This window comes from Melanotaenia boesemani, chromosome 14 (assembly GCF_017639745.1).
Source record: "Melanotaenia boesemani isolate fMelBoe1 chromosome 14, fMelBoe1.pri, whole genome shotgun sequence".
Lineage (NCBI taxonomy): Eukaryota > Metazoa > Chordata > Actinopteri > Atheriniformes > Melanotaeniidae > Melanotaenia > Melanotaenia boesemani.
In genome coordinates this window covers 20,374,541-20,394,770 of record NC_055695.1, presented here as the reverse complement: position 1 = coordinate 20,394,770, position 20,230 = coordinate 20,374,541, and the positions used below count along the sequence as shown (strand labels likewise).

The following is a 20,230-nucleotide window of genomic DNA, read 5'->3' as shown; positions in this document are numbered from 1 at the left end:
AAAAGTTAAAAAGTAAAGTAAAAAGATTTTAAAAAGTAAGGTATACAGTACATATGTAATTCTCCGCTCTTTTTCCTTCTGAGAAGAGGGTTGCTATTAAGTCTTTTTCTGACCCCCTTTGTCTTCTTCACCCTTTCTGTCTCTGCTTGCCCTCTGAACAGTGAAGACCATGGGAGAGTCTTGCTTCTGCCCAGGACCTGAGGAACAGCTGTAATGTAAACCTGCTAAATTAACTGGGCCTTCATGAGCCTCACATATGCATTATTCTAATCAAAGCATATTAGATCATCCAGATACTTTAGACATATGGGTCTCTGTATCCTCCTTGCCGTCACCATCTGTTTCTCTATTTTTCCCCAGCTCTCCATCTCAGTGGATCCCTCGCTAACACAGCTGCCTCTCTAAGAGCCTGGCATAGATATCTAACAGCGCAGCTACTTTGTGACATGTTTCCACATTCAGTCAAACTTGGAGCACCATATGCATGCCTGACTAAATGATGCGAGTTTGAGCTGAACATTGGATGCAATTCAAATTACATGCACAAAATGTACACAATATCCCATATAACCCTATATACTGAATGGAAGAGATCAGCTAAAAAATAATAAGCACAGAAAACATTCCTATATAGACATAAAAATCTTCTAGCGTCTGCCTCATTAACAAGAGCATGCCTACTACTTGCATGAGAATTAACAGTATTGAAAGTGCTGCTAATGACTTTGTTTAATTGATCATCATCAAGTGTGAACACTTTCACTTTCATTCCTCATAGTTTGCTCATCTGGAGCATTCAGGTGTGTGTTAACACACTGCAAAAAAGCAAAGACATCACCAGTGATATTAGAAAAAGCTTCTGACCTTGGGCTGAACTTGCTGGAATGTGCCTTTCAAGGAAGATTTTTTTCCACTTCTTTCTCATTTGTTGTTTTGCCTCAAAACGTATATTCACCAAGATACAACCGCATTTAGTTAAAAAACAAAATAAACTATGTTTCTCGTTGTGCTTTGGTAGCAGTTTCCCATCCAAACTCACAATTTTCTACCCATTTGCATGGTCTTTGATGAACAAAAAGAAGTATTGGTTTTTTTTTTTTTTCTTAAGTGCTAGACAGAAAACTTCTTTTCATTTTAATAAACCGGCTCTCCCCTGTTTGTTAACATCAGACGCATCGCTACAGCAGGACAAGACATGGAGGTGGAGGCATTGGACTGCAAGCCTCACTCCTCTTTTAACACATCAGCATGACAGTTTCACTTTCTTATTGAAAAATTTCAGTGAAATCAAATAAGAAATCCAATTGTAAAAGAGACTAAAAGCATACTGAAACTGTGCTCTCTATATGGCATCACACAGTGTTTGTCCTTCTGAGCTGAGGTGGTGCTGCAGTGGGTCGATCATGGTTGACGGTGAAATCAGAGCATAAAATCCCAGGGACTTACCACAGTTGGTGATGGTTAACAGATCTAGACGCCTTTGTTGCTGAAAAAAAAAAAGGATAAAGGAAAGACAAATGTCACAAAATAGTAATCAATAATTTAATCAATTCTCATATTTAAGTCCAACAGAAAATGTATTGATCTATTCCACATGTTTATAATTGATTTATATTCATGGTAAAACTAGAAGTTTACTTTTAGCAGCAGTTAATTGGGGTAAAAACAGACTTATATTGTTTTTGTTATGGATGTTAAGTCTTTGTTTGAACTCCCTGTACGACAATGTTTTCCTCAAATGCTGTCTGTGGACTTTTGTGATTTTAAGTAGAGTTAGGACCGATCCAATCCAATATCAGTATCGGGCTCTGATTATTGACCTAATTCACAGACCGGATATCAGGCTGAATTCCCCAATCCTCCTCACAGATCCAAAGAGTGACTTTCCTGGTCTCGTGTTTACTAACTATAAGTATTATGCAGGTTTAAGCCTACCAAATATGTTGATGCAGAATCAAGTACAATAAGAACTTGTGCGTGTGTGTGTGTAAATACATAAAAAGAGATTGTTGCATCTCTTATTTTAAGCATGTGTAAGAATGACCTTGTGTTTAATGGAGTGTGCAATTTAACACTTCATATTTTCAGCAGTGGAAAAGAAGCCTAGAAAAAGGGCTGGGATTTTACCCCTTTCCTTAACTTGCTACCTTCCCACAAATGTACACAAAAATCAGAGACAAACACACACTTGACTGTCAAGCATTGCAGTAATCAACACCTCAACCCCCCTTCTTCCACCAGTCTCTGAGGAAAGAAGATCCTCACATCCCCAGAAAGGATGAAAGGTCGGTGTGTGCGAGACACAGCGTGGTTGGGTCACACTCAACACCAGCTTTTAGGACCAGACATCATCAATATTCAAAGACCGTACTGACCAGTTGCTAAGAGGGATAAGCAAAGAGACTCTCTACATACTTGGAGCCTTCCCTCCTTGAATACAGCTCTGCTTAGAGTGGAACTCTCTGATAGGCCACAAAACACTTCTTTCAGGACTCAAACGGACAAAGTGTAAGTTGTCCAAAATTAGAGTAAAAACCTCCATTAAATGCTGTATTGGTATAATTCTAAATACAAGAAATGGGAATATTAGTTGGTTTGAGGCAAGTGAGGTATGGATGCTGAGACGGGTCACCACACATGCAGCAGAGGTCACTGTTACAACATGAGATGCAGACCAGCTGAGTTCTTACTCTCTGCTTCTGCTCACACACAGATTTACATGCACATAGCTTCCAACTCATCCACCTTCTACACACAGTCACGCACAAACAGCACAGTTACAACCACCTGCAGAGAGTAATGACTCTCCACAGCTACGGCCCCAGATACGGAGCTGGAGCAGAAATCATTACGACACCAAGAAAACAGAGGTTAATGTCTGTTTGTTTATAGCAGTAAAACACTTTAATGTTTCAAGCGACGTCTCCTTGGTCTGTACAGGAGCAATGAACTAAATCTGTATAATTATTCATCAGTCATCATTATTTGAATTGATTCTTTTATTTTCTTCTATTAAAGAAGATAATTTATAACAAAAATTGAATGAACCACCCAGCCAAACATAAATCAGAAAGTATGTGAAATAAAATTTCAAAATCACAACATAATGAAGAGTGCTCAAAGATGCTGATGATGATGACTGACAGCTCTCAGACCAGCTTAACTCAACTCATCAACTGGGAAAACAAAGCTGAATTTGTTAAAGCAGAACCTCTAGCTTAGATATAATATTCTTAACTTAAACATCCTCCAACTCATCACATCACTTTTTCACAGCCTCATATAAACATGCCCTCCACACAACAATCACCCAATTCAAAAGTAGCCAATAAAAAGTGTGAGCGCTGTTCATTCTGCCACACTGATAATTCATCTGTGGTAGAGAATTACAATATATTTTAACCACTTTCTTTTCCTGCTGCTTTTGTTAGTTCTCAACGTGGATAAGGTGCTTAGTGTTCTGTAGGAAGAAGACGCACATAAGAAGAAAGAGAGGGGGATCTTACGCAGACAGAATTACATTAGTAAAAGCATTTCAGGGCAGAAAATAGGATTAAATTAAGCTTTTATCAAACATTACTAAAAGCTGAGGGATCAGTCCCTGGGTGAAGGCAGCCCAGCTCCACTGCCCCCTTCAACACACACTGCAAAAGACTTAAACAAATACAGCATTTAGTTGGAAGTAAATGTAACAAACATACTTTTAATGCTTGACTGCCTAACATATACTAATTGGCCTGACCGGTAATTGTTGACCGTAACCGAACAAAAATCCAAGAAGGTAAAACGATTATTTGTAAAAATTAATCTGCCTAAAATACACAGATGTGCCTTTAGCCTGAATCTGCCAGTTAAAGAGTCATTAGGTCAGAAAACAAGAAAGCAGATGGGAGTCAGGGGTGACGACCAGTCCAGCTGTCGTTGCAGTCTTGCCAGCTATAGTGGACTCTGCAGCCAGTAGCACTACAGACAATACTGATACAGACCAAGAGAGTGAAGTCACTGATTTACTCAAATAGCTACAGTGTTATATGAGAGCTTAATTCACTTTATTTTTCTAGGCATGAAACATGAGTAGAAAGCCTGGATCAGTGCATATATTCTCGGGTGTTTTGTGATTGCAGGCCTTGATAAAGTTCGATCTTTGCCTCCATAACTAGAAAGATGCAATTTTGCAGGGACTATAAACCAGCAAAAAATTGACATTCTGACTAAAAGAGAAACCGTGAACGTCTCTATCTGATTCTCTGCTTATTAGTTTCTATTAGTTTCTCTTGAATATTACTAGAATTACATTTTTTATGTTATAGATTGTCTTTTAATATGAGTCTGACAACTGCCACCCCTTAAAGAAATCTATAAAGTTCTAATCAGTATAAATACGGTCATTAACAGAGCCAATCAGAAGGGCAGTTAACAGACTGTGCCACCATAATCTGGTTGGGAAGATGAGCAAGAGGATGGGGAGGATGTCAAATGAAGTGACAGCAGTGAAAAAAGTACAAAATCCTTGCTTTATGACTAAATTAAATATTCATGCAAAGTCTAGCCAAAACTAATTTGCCAACATTTCCTACAGATTTTACTTCTCATATTTTCTGATTGTTATCACACACAAGCACACACATACACACACACACAGAAAAAGAGTGGAAGGACACAGTAGCCAGTGGATTGGTGTAGCAAGAAGGCAGAAGGAAAATCCCAGCTATCATTCTGTAGCTCATTTCAAATTAATTCTAAGTCAATATGGCAGAATTGCACAGCCACCATCTCACTTCTTTCTCAGTTTTCAGAATTGTTTTATTAATTTGGGAATTGGAATGGCAGGAAAAATGTGTGACATATATATATATATATATATATATATATATATATATATATATATAACATTTCCAGAAATGTATTAAAAATTATAAGTGTTAAGTAAAAATTGATACACAGCAACAACTGTTGTACACAGTTTATGCTTTTCCATGCCACTGACTGAAAATTCTTCTTAATTCTTTTTAGTTTAGTTCAGTTTTTGCTCTAAAATAATTCAAAACACCATGAACATAGGTTTTGTTTCCGAGTATGAAGCATGGAGCACTTAATCATAGGGTTTTTGGAGGTCCCCTCCCATGGGAAAGGAAAAACATGAATTTCTGGCACCAGAAGACAGTTTAAGTTATAATAGCAAATAATAGAGTAAAATCCCACAGACATGCTACATTACTTTTATAGATCAACTTTTCATGTCATCATGTCCTGTCAACCCATTTATTGATGGGTATTATTTATTCTTTTGTAATAAATTAGTTTGTTCATGGAAATAACCTCTTTAAACGTGCATGTTGCATCTATTCATGTCAATGTTAATCTAAATAAATAAAATTATAAAAAATGCAACAAACAAAAATAATAAAAAAAAACATCTATTTATAATTTTGTTAATTTTTCAGATTACATTTAAGGGTACAAGATATTAAGAGAGCTGTACTTTTTAATTTTCTCAGGATATGACAGTGTGAAATGTAGATAAAAGCAGAATGCAATAACTTGCAAATGTCATGAACAAATATCTCATTCGCAATATTTATGCTTTTTTTTGTCTATATTATGAAAAATATTGGCTCATTTTCAATTTGATGGCAGTAATACATCTAATAAGTTGAGATGAGGACAACAAAAGGCTAGAAAAGTAAATTGTATTAAATATTTACCAATATCTTCTCATGAATCTCCTTTAATTTGTTATATTTGAGAAGTTTTATATGAAAACCTTCTGTCAGATTCATGAACATGTTTGTAAACCACAGAACTGTTCATATCTCATATAAAATACAATTTAATTACACAGCACCTTAAACAGTTTGTAAAGCAGATTTCCACCTGCTGTGGCATCATTTTAAGATGCGTTTTACCTACGGATTGAGTGGTGCATCTGATGAATCCCCCAAGTGAGTCTGATAGGTGTTATTAAACAGGAAAATAACTTTCAGCAAACCACATCCAGCAGGTGGATCTGGGAGTCTCCACATGCCTGACTTAAGACATTTTAGGAGTGAAATTCTTGTGGTTGAGGGAACAGATCTGGCGTGTGTGCAGTCTTTTGCGCCGATGTTTTTAGAGGAAGACCAACAGAAGGAAGGTGTCAGCTTTCAAATGTCCGTGAGACTCTGGAGTGTTCGTAAGTTTTGTTCTTAGCTAAGAACAAATTTGAGACACGGAGATTTTGGTGAATACCACAATTTTTAAAAAATGTTTGTAAGTAGAATTTAAGAACAAATCTGTTGGTAAGAACGGGTGGTGAATGAGGCTCAATGTAAAATTTATGTAAAATTGTGAAGACTTTTCATCATCTATAGCAGGGATCCCCAACTCCAGTCTTCAAGGCCCACTGTCCTGCAGACATTCGATGCTTCCCTGCTTTAACACACTTGACTCAAATTAATGGCTCATTAGCAGACATGTGCAGAGCTTGTTAGAAAACCGTTTAATTTGAATCAGGTGTGTTGCAGCAGGGAGACATCTAAGACCTGCAGGATATTTGGCCTTGAAGACCAGGGTTGGGGATCACTGATCTATAGTGTATAATATCATCAAAAGATTCAGAGAAACATCTCAGTGAACAGAGGACACTACTGAAATTCAGTAACAGATGCCTGTGATCTGTCACTGTCTACAGTTTATTCTGCCATCCACTGTTATGTAAAAAGTCACAAGTGAACATTGTTACAACCCTGGCTCGGCTAGGATCCAGAAAAGCTGTTGTGTTTTAAATTTCTTTTTTTAAATCATGGACGCTGCACCCTCTGGACTTAAGGGGAGAGGGAATATCCAGTTTGTTTTTAGTGGCAGTTCAAAAATCTGCATTTGTGATAGTATGAGGGTGATTAAGTGCCTATGCAACTGGTTACTTGCACATCTGGATAGGCACCATCATTGCTGGGGGATACATAACACAAGATATTCATTTGTCCAGACACTATATCTTTTCAGGGAAGGTCTTCCATATTTCAGCAAGACAGTGCTACTACATCTATGACATGAGTCAATTGTCTGTGATCCAAAACATGGTGTTTCACCCAATAACGCTAACAGCAACAACATAGTTGCATAAAGTAATGCATACATGCCACAATCACGAACACTACACTACAAAAAGATAAATCAGTGTGAAATTATTGTCATCTGCTTAAAATAAAAGAATTTAGAGGACAAAGACAAAAACACTCAACTGTCACACAAAATCTCTTTGTAATGAGATATATAGCAGGATACAGAAGCTGAGGAAAATAACTGTGGTTATTAAATTAAAAAAGAAAATAGTGCCATAAGTAACATGAACAAAATTAGGCAATAAAATACAGAATAGAGGGGAACTGCAGAGTCAGGTGGTTATAGATGCTATCTGTCATATACTGGGGCTTAAGTGAGGTACACACACATAAAGATCATTGGGCTGTTTTTGTCCCGATTTTACTCCTTCCCGACCAAGGACGGCAAATGCCCGATTATGTTAAGTCTTATAAGATTATCCTAAAAGATTATCCTGAGGTCTGAGGTGTGTTAAGAGTGAATTTGTCCTGGCAATAAATGCTCCTAAACAGGTTGTGGCCGATAACTGCAAATATGAAACATGTTCAATACTTACAAACAAAAATCTTCTTATGTGTGTGGAAAGCAGACGACTCCTGAGTTGTGACTGTGTGGATTGTGACGTGGAACGGAACATAGCCAATCAGAGAGCGAGCTGACTGGGGAGCAAGGAGGGATCAAAAGTCTGTGTTCACGCTGTCTCCAGTGTTATTTTTTTAGTCCGGGATTTTTCTGTTAACAGTAGTGGTTAACAGTAAGACCCCCATCATTACTTCATCATGTATGTTCTCTTCCATGCTGGGTGTTGTGTTTTCCAGTTGTTGCCATGGTTCTTCTTCTTTGTTTTTGTTAGATCACGTTTGATTATGCAAGATTTCTGGCTCAGAGGATTGGATAGTAGATTGGTTGCAGGACAGAATCGTTGTGTGTGTTGTTCTGTGCTGATATTATCGGAGCACACCACACACAGTACGATCAAAACTGCTAATGCTGCTATCTTCATGTGTGAGGTCTCTAACAGATTAACATCTCTTCAGATTTGGAAAATCCTTATGTGTGTACCCAGGTTTATGTGATCAGGTGACGATATGACAATAATAGCTACCGTTTTAAGAAATGAGTATTAATTATGTGTATGTTAGGTTGCAGGTCTTTTAAAAAGAAATCTTAACAGCTTTCTATGCTTTAACTGTTGCTGTGAAAGTGCCGTCGTAGATTCACCCCCAGCTCTCATGATAAAGTCACATGTTGAAAATCGGCACCTGCATCCAAACTTCCATGCTGTTACAACTGCCTTACTCACACATACACACAAAAACACACACACAAAATCATCAACCTATCAAATAGCCAGGGTCACATCAGGGGTCAATGCTTGATGGGGTTGTGAGTGAGAGCATCTCTGTCAACAGCGTGACTAATCCTCCATCTTCCTCCAGCCCTTTCATCGCATATCTGCTCTGTGTACCTCATCTGCCCTGAGTCACTATTTTCACTTCTGCATTTACCCTGAGAGTTAAAATCCCACTGCCCTACACACTCTCTGACACACACACACATGCACTGCCTGAAATGATCTGTTACACTTTAGAGGTAAAACGAGAACTTGGTGCATTCGCTGTCTGTCTGCGTATCTAATGGCATCTTAGTCACCGTCCCTTGGTAACAAAGAGGGTTGGTGAGGTAAGAATGAGCTAATGAAATGAGCTTTTTATGTTATATTTTGGGCCCAGCTTTCTGGCTTTCTAGAATCAAGTACATCATAATGTCAGAGGCGTTCAGGACATAAGGCTTCCTATAACTGTATAATGTATTGGAAAAATGGCTGTTTGCCAGCAGAAATGTGATCATGTCTCCAGATGCCTGACAGTGTCAGGTAATGTGTACTGTGGCACTGAGACGAGGGAGAGGATGGGAGCAGATGCGATGGAAAGCAGAGCTTTGTTGCGTGACCAGGAGCTCTTGGTTAAAAATACAACAAACTAAATAAAAAATTTATTCTTTCTGAGAGCAGCTTCCTGCTTAACAGAAGGAGAAGACAGCCACCTGCACATTTCACACAGTCCCTTCTGCTGCTGCTATTACCACATTACCTCCAGAACCCTGGACTGCAGTAATCTGATAATATGCACAACAACTGGGAAATACACATAATGTAGGCAGACATATGTGAGCATTCTGGCAAACACAGGTATACGATATGCTATTATCACAAGGTTTAGATATTATATTCATACTGACATACACACAAATGCCTTTGTGCTTAGCAGTTAAAATCATGATTTAATTTAATCTTGATCATTAAATATTCATGTAAACCAATTAAGGAGCAGCTTATCTGGCAGTGAGGACCCTCTTTGCCACCTTTCTTTTACGTCACATGCTGTTTGATCAAGGACCCCAAGAGTCTATCCAGCATGACTGCAGCAGCTCACTTTCTTCTCAAACAGTCAAACTGTCAAATTAAAACCAGCAACTTGAACCAGTTGGAAAGCCAATCAGATGATAAACGTCCCTCTATGCCCTATACCCTGGCTAAAGTGGCCTTTGGTCAGACAAAGCACTTTTCAATATTCTTTCAAATAAAACATGAAATAAGATAAGTTTTTTCTGATACTGCGTTAGATAAGCTTTCTGCTGTGATATAGTGACAGTGTGCATACGCTCTGGTCAGCCACTATTGGCTGGTGGCAAACTTTAATTAAGTGAACTATTGTTACAGAGACGAGCGTGAAATTTTCTTCAAAAACAAGTGACTAGTAAGTGACTAATAATGACATACGGGGCCAGTTTCAGAGATAAGGCTTAGAGTAAGCCAGGACTGGGCCTTAATCTGCACCTAGCTAAGTAAACCTGGTCAATGTAATAACCCCTAACGGAGTCAAAAACACCACGTACTAATGTTGATCTGAAAAGAAAACAATGGCAGAGGTAATAAGAAGTCATTAAAAAATGATGAAAGATGTTATTTTTAACAAGTTTTGCCAAACTACATAATTATTAAAAAAACATTTAAATAAATACAACACAAATAAAAAAATGTCACTACAACAACTTCAGGTAAGTCAATGAAATCTGTTCCACTCTTCTTATATTTATTGTAAGACATCATGTCCATTAAATTATACCTGCTTTTAAAGACTTTTTGGGAGAACCTGAAACTGGCATTGGAAAAAAAAAAAAAATAGAAGGCAGAAATAAGTGGGTTTAGAGTGGTTTAATAGTGGTGTTGAACCACCATGACAAAACAAGACTGATGAACTGAATGGCTTCATGTCTGGAACCTCCTGATGGTTTACTTGATCATGAGCATTTACACAGTGCAGACAAAGAATTCTGCATTAATAACAGGTTAATTATACCAAAGGAAACAAAACAAAACAAAAAAAAAAATCCTTTCTAATATATTTATATAATATTTATTATAATTATTATTTAAACTTATTTATATGTCTAACAATGCAGATTTTTTTCCTTGAGGAAGGGAATTTAGACAGGAAACAAGATGCAGCCCAAAGTAAGAGTGTTTAAGATGTTCAAGCTATAGTTAACTCTTCAGTCATACAGTTTTTAATTTGTACAATTAAATAGAAAGCAATAATTAAAAAAACAAAAGAAAAACACTACCATCCATATCTAAATACTGCGTATTTAACTAAAGTGCATTGCGTGAGCATCTCTGAGTGCAGGTCCTTATTGGTCATTGCTCAAGCAGAGATATTGGCTCTAAAGCATTTCACTTGTACAAAAATGGTCTGGAAAACTTATTTAATCTAAAAAAATTAGGTGATTGTGTTGTCGCAGGCCTCTGTGATGCATACTGTTTTTTTATAATCCAGCAGCTTACAGTATAGTCCAGACTCCCCTGTAAACATTTCTAAGCAGAAGTTAAACCTCCCCCTTTGAAGGATTAGTTTAACAATCAACTTAAATCTTAATTTAGCTCTAACCATCCCTTTTGTAACTGGTTTAGTTTAATCCAGAATACACTAAAACCGGAACTTATTTAAGACAAGTCTCTGCAAGTTAATTTGATTCCAGCTACCACAGGAAATTTAGTCTGGGACTAGCCCTAAGCCCCACCTCTGAAACCAGCCCATAATGTAGATAAAGTGTTTTTTGCATCTCTGTTCTGTTTTTTCACCCCTTGAAGGCAGAAAACCATCCCTCATAGTCTTAATACAAACAAAGGTGGGTATAATTTAGCAGTAATAACTGCTTTTTTATATTCAAAAGAATCCAAGAAAATAAGTAGAAAGGGAAACAGGATGTGTGTGAATAATCTAACACCAGATAGCCTGACAGCGTTGCAGACAGAATGTGGTCTGCAGTATCGGCTCAGTGGGTTTATTTCTGCTGAAGAGGACGTCTGATCATAGAAGCTTCTGTTCTGTCTGGCCAGAATGTCTTCATGTAGCCGTTAGGCCTGTCGCAATAAAAAATTTTTTGCTGTGCAATAGATTTTCTCAGAAATTATTGTGATTAGCGATAATATTGTGCAAAGCGACAATGTAATTTTGAAACCATTTTCAACTAACATAATGGCAATGCCATAATAATACAAGTACACCCTTTCAAAGATAAACTTTCATTTCAAAAGAACATTTTACACTGGAACTGGATGAAATCTTAAATAACAAAACAAAACCAACAGATTCTCGGTCTCATTACCAATGAATGAAAACCAAATACAAAAAATAGATAGAAAATAAAGTCTCTGTTCTGTTAACAAAATTGCCCTTCAAAAATATATAAAAAAATATTAAACATGGGGCTCAGACAGGGAAAACAGGCAAAACTGCCAGTTAAAATCATTGTGATAAAAAAACTATGAAAAAATACTGCGCATCGTTGCTGTTTGTGAAGCTGAAATATCTCCCCTTATCGCTGCGTGTCAGACTGATCTACAAGCAGTGAGTGAACTGCACGCTGCTGTGACTCAGTGAGAAGCTGTGCTTTTCCACATACGCTGGGACACCGCCCCAAAAGTAATGAGGCCCACTGGAAATCCTTCCGAGCCTCTCAATTAGCCGGCATTGCTCTTGATGTGTATTTTGCTGCTGTCAAGTATGACATGAAAGAGATCACTCAGCAAAAAATGAGTGCGTTCAGTCGAGATACTCCTGAAGCCTGTTGTCATATACAATCTACAGTAAAGTAAGTAAAAAAAAAAAAAAAAAAAAAAAAAAAAGAAAATTATCGCAGCCGGTAAACTTACCGTGAAATTAATTGACTTATTGCTTACAGGCCTAGTAGCCGATTTGCAAGAACTTTATTTAATTTAAATACCCCACAAAACAGGACTGTGCTTGTTGCGAATGTTTGAAATGCTCCACAGTTTTACTTGCATTAGTGGAAGCATAGCTAACACTGTGCCTGTTAAATAAGCCCATCATGCACAACAAGCAGCAGCTTATCAGCAGAACAACCCAAGCTGGAGATTCCCATGTCTACCTTCATTCACTTCATGTGAGTCATGTTGTCATGCAGAATTACATCATTTTAGCTAGCAGACTTTTATGAAATTTTTCGTAAGAGATTGACTGGCCAGGATGATGACTTGTAGCAACTTTCCTGTGGGCTAATCCCTTTAGTTTTCACATTGTTTGCTGGAAGTTTACTGCTCCGCTGCAACACTCCAGTGAGTGACTTTGGCACTATTTTCTCTTTACTTCTTAGCCCAACAATGTTTTACCCTGGGAACCTTGGCTGTACACACATTTCAAATTGCTGCTTCACTTTTTTTTAATGTTTCCAGACTAAATATATCCAAATTAGTGGCATAGCAAAATAGCAAAGGCAGTTCATTCCCCATCAGACTTGTTAGTGCAGGTGCATGGTAACGCTGCATCTGAACTCGGAGTAAAAATACTAAAGTTTCTTACTGGGATAAAATTTGTGAATAATCATTTAACTGTAAGAAATCAAACAGTTTACGTGACTATTGCCTTAATATGTGACAACCTGTTTTAATCAGTACCTGTTAATAATATGTTACCCCCACTAGGTGGTGTCAGTTTACCAATCCGTTTGCCAGAAGCCAGAAAAAAAACAATAGAGGAACAATTCACTGACACTTGGCTCTGGTACAAAGTGTATGGTGCTGTGAGATTTGATGCTGAGTTCAAACACAGGACACATCAAGGACACCAAGTGCCAAAAACCTATGAGTGCAACCTTCACAAAAAAAAAAAAAAAAAGAAGAAGTGCAACCTCTGCAAGGCGATGCTAGCATCATCATAAGTCTATCATAATTACACTCACTTGAAAGCAAAGGATCCAAGAGAAGGCCCATCCACAGATCAGCACTAAATGGATAGTTTAGTCACCAGATAAAGTAAAATCGAGGTTAAACATCAAGAGCAAATAGCGGACCTCATCTCAAAGATAATTTTTACCGACATCCCATTAGTTTAGTTGAGAGTGAAGGTTTTTAACATATGACGATAACAATATATAATATTATATAGTACTATATTATCTGCTTCTCCTTTCCTTTCAGCATTTTCCCTTCCGGGGTTGCCACAGTGAATCATCCGCTTCCATCTGACCCAGTATGGAAGTCGTATTTGCACGTTTCTTTGGCACGTTATACATCAGATGCCCTTCCTGGTGCAACTCTCTGCATTTATCCGGGCTCTTAGTGATTTCAAACAATATTTTTGCAAACTGCCTATCATTAGCATTTTAATTGGATGTTAATTACAATTGCTTACTTTCTGTGTGTCCCAGGATACGTTTCATTGTGAATTGGTACTATATAAATAAACTGAAATGTCGTGAATTAAAGTGAATTCTGTCTTGTCAGCACAGAAGTTTGTCACTTAGATAAAAGAAAAAATGCTTTCTAATAAAATTAACTGAAGCCAATCAGCAACCACTGTCATTTTTCCTGTTTATCACCTACAGTGTATAAATGTTATAAACTTAGCCAGCACATGACTGGACATCTGTGACTGTGCACTTGTATTTTAGTGTATATGTATGTAAGATGTGTGGGTAACAAAAGAGCTCCTGCTGAGCTAAGAGTTTCCAGAGTGACCTGGCAAAGAATCAATGACAGCATCTTGAAACTGAGGACCAATCAATGACTTGAGAACACTGATAGCATACTTGATACTTCAACACACAACTGCATTCAAACACACACATACACACATACAAATGGACTCTGTCCTATCATCATATCCCCATTGGGCTGTGATTGACCCCTGCCTGATGGAGTGCAGGTGGAGTGACCTGGTATTTACCAGAGAACACTGAATCAATGCCCTCCAAATCTCAGACACACAAAGCTGCAGCATTGCAGAGACGGATCAAGGCCCTGCTGTTGTACTGTTACTGCTTCTTAGTCCTGAGGAAGATGACTAATTATTCAAATGTTGAATCATACTTGACATGTCAAGTTTCTAAACTAAACTATCTTTTTGTACTGACATTTATGCATTCAGTAAATACAATAGTGGAAGCTACTTTGGGGCTGTTTAGTCCTTTACAGGGCTACTCGAATTTATATGTTATGATTGAGAACTTCATAGCCTGTTAGATTCATTTAATTTGAGTCAGGTGTGTTGGAGCAGGAATATATTGAAAACCTGCAGGACTGCAGCCCTCGTAGGACCGAATGGAGTAGCCCCGGTCCATTAGCTCTATTGTACGCTAATGTAAATGTGACATTTCTGTGAAATCATGACTAAATGAAAAGTCTACAATTTAATCAGTTAAAAGAAAGAATGAAAAAGAAAAAAAAAAACTATCTGAAAAACTGTCACTGCAGCCTTTTTAGTTTAATTTCAGTGTGCTGTTTCTTCTGCTGTGTGTTAAAAAAAAAAAAAAAAGATATATATTTTTAGGAAACAGTCCAATACCAGCCGTATAGTGGAAAATCCACTTTGCTTTTACAGTCTTATATTTCCATCATTTTCTATTAGGGGTCTTCAGTCAACTGTGAGGGGTAGAAAATGGATCTGAGACTTTTCCATATGGGACACGGAGCTCAAATCTTCAGAGGTGTTAAAGTTTTTACTTTTGTGCAACTGAAACTTGTGTTCCTGCTTCTCACATCAGTGAACTTGTATATTGACTTGCCACTTTTCCTGTCTCTACACAAGCACATTGGCGTATCAATAGACAAGACGCAAGGTTGAAAAGTTCACCCATTTCTCCTCCAGGGCCTAATTGGAGCTGAAGGTCAGGAGACGTGTATTTTTCTATTGGTTTATTGTCTTTATGGATCCAACAATAGTGGTGAATGTGTATGTGTTCAAGTTGTAAAACAATTCTGTTCTCTTGTGCTTTTTCTGCTTTTTTCCAATTCAAAACCAGTTATTTATATTTTTCATGATATTCCCCCCAAAACAGATTTAAATGTCTGTTATCTTCAAGTGAGCAGACAGTGAGAGACATATTAGAAAAGAAATGAAACAAATTGTTGTGACTAAAGCGTTTTCCTCAGCACAACTTTTCCATTTAGTTGAGTTCAATCAGGTATTGGAATGGAGTGCTGAATAGTTCTTTAAAGCTGAAGCTGGCTGGACTGCTGTGTTTACTGGCAATTAAGCGGGACAATAATTAGCTGCTAGCGGAGGACAGAAAGGGAGGGGGTGGCAGGAAGAGTTTGAGGGAGATGCAATGAAATACAAACACAAGCTAACAAGAGCAACACATGCACATACAATTAAACTGCAAGACGTGAGAGATGTGTGTGCCAACACCCTCTCCAGATGTTGATGTGTGCACCAGATGGATGTACTGTTTGGTATTTGATAGCTTCTAATCACAGTGTGGAATAAGAATGGAGCTGAGAGAGAAGATGGAGCAGGACTTTGTTGAAAGGGCACTCATTTGAGGAGGAAAAACTCAGTTTAGAGTCAGCATTGTGTGTGTTAGTGATGGAGTGAGACAACATTTTACTGTAGATGCCCAGCATTGTTTTTCTCTCTTTCACAAAAGGGTCAGCTAGCTACCAGAAAGGCATGACTTAAAGCCTTAAAATCAATTTAACACTGAAGCTAAACAAAGCTGCACTGACCATCACAGGTACCTGGCTTATGGCCAGTACCACTCAACGTCTGAGTGTGCCTGTGTCTGTGAACTGGGCCAGTCAAGAGGCTGGGTAGTGGTGTTGTTTAGAATGCCTGATCCACTCCTGTATAACATGTTGGTGTAGAAATGCTGCAAGACAGAGATACATGGCTGCTAGAGTGAAATCTAACTTTGTTGCTGCTGATAATCTTAAAAGTCTTGTGGTCTGTTCAGAGTATTCATCCAGATAAGCAGGAAACATAAAACTCATAAAGATGAGTTAATAAAAAGTATGGTTCTATCTTATCAACAGGACCATTAGCTTACTAAGGGTTTACACCAGAGAGCACCAACACCAACAGGTATGCTGAGCACTTTTGTTTGTTGTAAATTATTCCTTATCAAGTTTAAACCATCTCATTTGGCTCCTTTCAGTAAAAAGCTTTTTCTGTATATCTACCAGTCAATTCCACTAAACATACCTGCATCTATAAATCAACCAATTTGTGTTGTTTAATGCCATGATGTTGCTCTTTTGATCAAAATCTAGGAACTTTATTTAAAAACTGACAGAAAGATTATTTCCATTCGTTTTTTTCTTTTTCTTTTTTTTGGAATTTAATGTCTTAACAGAGTTGTGTGAATGAAAGTGATATGTAAAAAAATAAATGTCTTGATATTCTTTTGGACCCCCTGTTGTCCATCAGGATTTTTCCCCAATCCCTTAGAGAGGCCAACATTTCACTCATCCTTAAAAAAGGAAAAAGCCAGGGTAGCTGCGGCTCATACAGTTCAATAGCCCAACTTAAATCTGACCAAAAATTGCTCTTTAAAATTTTGGCCTTACGCCTCGAGAAGGTTGGTGCTCCCTGCATATTGTCTGGGAGGACATAACTGGTTTCAATCAAGGGCCGGAATGCCTGTGATAATATGAAGAGGGTCCTCAACATTGTTCAGTTATCCCAGAACTGTAAGGTCCTGACCTTCATACTGACACAGAGAAGGCATTCGGCCGGGTCGAATGGTCGTATGTATTCTAAGCTTTGGTGGAATTTGGCCTAAGCAATAATTTTATGAATTGGATTAAGGTTCTATATAATACTCCGACTGCTGTGGTTCTGACTAACGGGCTGGGAATAGGCAGGGCGACCACCTTAGCCCCTTGCTCTTTGATATTGCTATTGAGCCGCTGGCCCAAGCAATAAGACAAAAAACTCTAATCTCTGGTATCTCTGTTGGGGAAACAAAGATACGCAAATTACATTTTAATACATTTATCGCAACCCAAAACCTATGTCCCCTGCCTGACTGAGGTCATCTCGTCATTTAGTAACTTTTCGGGAAATAAAATGAACTTTGTTAAATCCAGAGATGGGAAGTAACAAAGTACAAGTAACGAAGTACTGTAACGAAGTACATTTTTTTGGTATCTGTACTTTACTGAGTATTTATTTTTCTGAGTACTTTTTACTTTTATCCGTTACATTTTAACGCAAGTATCTGTACTTTTACCCCGTACATTTTCAAATCAGACTCGTAACTTTTAACGCACAACAAATAATTGAAATGTTATTTGGAACCAGAAGGAAAACATCTTCGAAGGCTCTGCCAATAGTATGAAACATTACTCACGGCTACATACATCCCAGCTTGTGATTAGCTCGCTGTCCATGATCGTTCTTTTCATTGGTTACAGACTACAGTAGCACCACGCACATGCTTTCTCTGCCTGCACATGTGCCTTCAGGCTTTTGGTAGGTAGCTGTTTGTTTTTTTTTCCACGCTAACTCACTTCAGCAACTTCAACGAGAGATTCATTAACACGAGGATTATGGAACTGAACCAGGCAGCAACATGTCCGATACCAAGGAGCAGGATAATGTGGTAGAGGTAAAGCCTGATGATTCCGTGTCGAAGTACGAGCCAGATGAACGGGACGAACAGGCCCAGAGTTACCACCCATGGCCTTACTTGAAGGAAATGTTCACGCTAGTTGGCTCAAAAAAGGATTCATGGCGAATGAACTGTGTCCTGTGCAGACCCAAAGTCAGAGAGCTTCTCGCTTACAAGAATTCTCCGTCAAATTTGAAAAAGCACATAGAGGTAAGCAAAACAAACAGCTAAGTGTTAACGTGACATTATGCTAGGTTAATAAGTTTAGCATTCTATGACCATCATGATGTTTCAGTGATGTACCAGTTAGGCCCAAAGTTGTAGTTTGGTAGTTTAAAACTTTTTCATATGACATGGACCGATAATTTTTCAGCACTTGAGCCACAAGACCACGTTTCATTTCATGAAACTTGGCTTCTTAGACCAAAATCTTGAGCTAAAAGAATGTCTTTGTTAATGTATTACACGATTTGGTCCATAATGCCATGCTATAGCTTATTGATGTTGGTGGAGTACAGGTGTAATAGGTTAATTTACATTTAATATTATTTGCTGCTTGAAGACATATTGTCTTATATGCCGCCTTATGTGTTTAAAGACCTGTTCATTGTTCAGTGCATGTGAAAATAATAGACCAAGTAATTGCATTCAACTGTTGTGAATAAGCTGTAATTAAACCTGTCTGATGAGGTCATCTATTCCTGCTGGGATCAGTAGTAGCAATCACTTGGTCTTTTACCAATATATCTTCACATGTATGGAACAATGAACAGGTCTTTAAACACATGTAAGGTGGCATATAAGACAATAGGTCTTCAAGCAGCAAATAATAAAAATGTAAATTAACCTATTATACAGGCACATGTTGATCAAAATAACAAGTGTAAACTTAATGTAAATTAAGTAATGCAGATGTTTGAATGCAATTCAACCCTTTAGTTAAGGCTCTATAACTTATTCGTTTATTTATTTTTTACTTTTTTCACTTATAGAGAAAGCACAAAAACCACATGGAGAAATACTTGAAATTAACTTCCATCAAAAGGAAATCCTCTGAGCCAGAGGAAGGTCAAGGTCCCGCTGCCAAGCAGGTTTGTAATGTAAGTTTTTCATGTTACTTATTAAGATTCAGAGATCAAAAGATGCTCTCAGCACACCTATGTCAGGGATCAACTTATTCTTTATTTGTAGTCATCAGGTTACAGAGCCTGCCCCAGAGAGGCAACATGCCCCTCCAGCCGCTCATTCATTGTCACAAAGTTCTTTTTGTACACTAGACATACAGAAGTAACAGATGGCCAGCCCTTAAAAGAGCATACTGTAGACACTTTAGTGGAAGAAATAGTGTGTGATATTTTGCAAATGTATTTGTGAGACACAGCTGTTATCAGTTCACATGACTCTGGTTAGCTTCTAGTAGGTGCTGTTCCCAACCTTTTTGAGAGTGGTATGCCATTGGGAATTGACTGTAAATATAGTCAGTACTATAATTGTACTATAATTGTTTTCCCCACCACAGGTTAAACTCTGGGAAACCAAGAAAGTCTCACAGAAGAGTGTGGATGATGCCATCATCAGCTTTGTCATTCAAGGCTTGCAACCTCTGAGTGTCGTGGAACAACCAGGCTTCAAAGACCTTGTACAGCACCTGCAGCCAGGGGTCAGTGTCATCTGCCGGGGTACCGTCAAAAACAGAGTGGTTAAAGCTACCCAAGACATGAAGAAGAATCTGAAGGCTGCAATGTCCAAGGTACAGTTTATCGCTACAACAACAGACTGCTGGACAGCACACAGAAGATCATTCCTAGGTGTCACGGCCCATTGGTTGGACCCTCTGACGATGAGACGATGCTCCGCTGCTCTAGCATGCTGTCAGTTAGAAGGATCTCATACCTTTGCAGTACTCGCTGGTGCCCTGAATAACATACACATGGAATACAACATCCGGGCGAAGGTAGTGTGTACAACCACTGACAATGGCTCCAATTTCATAAAAGCATTTAAAGTGTATGGACATGATGAAAACAACAACACAGGAGGACCACTCCAGGGGGCAAGTCAAACCAGAGAAGAGAGCAGTGATGAGGAAGAAGGCGAACCTGTGGAGATTGTTGACGCTGGAGGTATATTGGATGAAGATGATGGCCTGGAGTATCAGCTGCCAAAGCATCTTCGCTGTGCCTGCCACCTTCTCAACCTGGTTGCAACAGTTGATCTCTCTGCAGCAGAT

The 20,230-nt window shown here is 38.2% G+C and overlaps 1 protein-coding gene across 1 annotated transcript in view; it reads right to left on the bottom strand.

The window, feature by feature from the left end:
• agbl4 (AGBL carboxypeptidase 4) overlaps positions 1–20,230 on the bottom strand; it is a 357,829-nt gene that overhangs the window by 118,224 nt on the left and 219,375 nt on the right. The window contains exon 6 of the mRNA XM_042006451.1: positions 1,447–1,486. Coding sequence (XP_041862385.1) covers positions 1,447–1,486 — 40 coding nt within the window. The remainder of the gene's footprint in view (positions 1–1,446; positions 1,487–20,230) is intronic.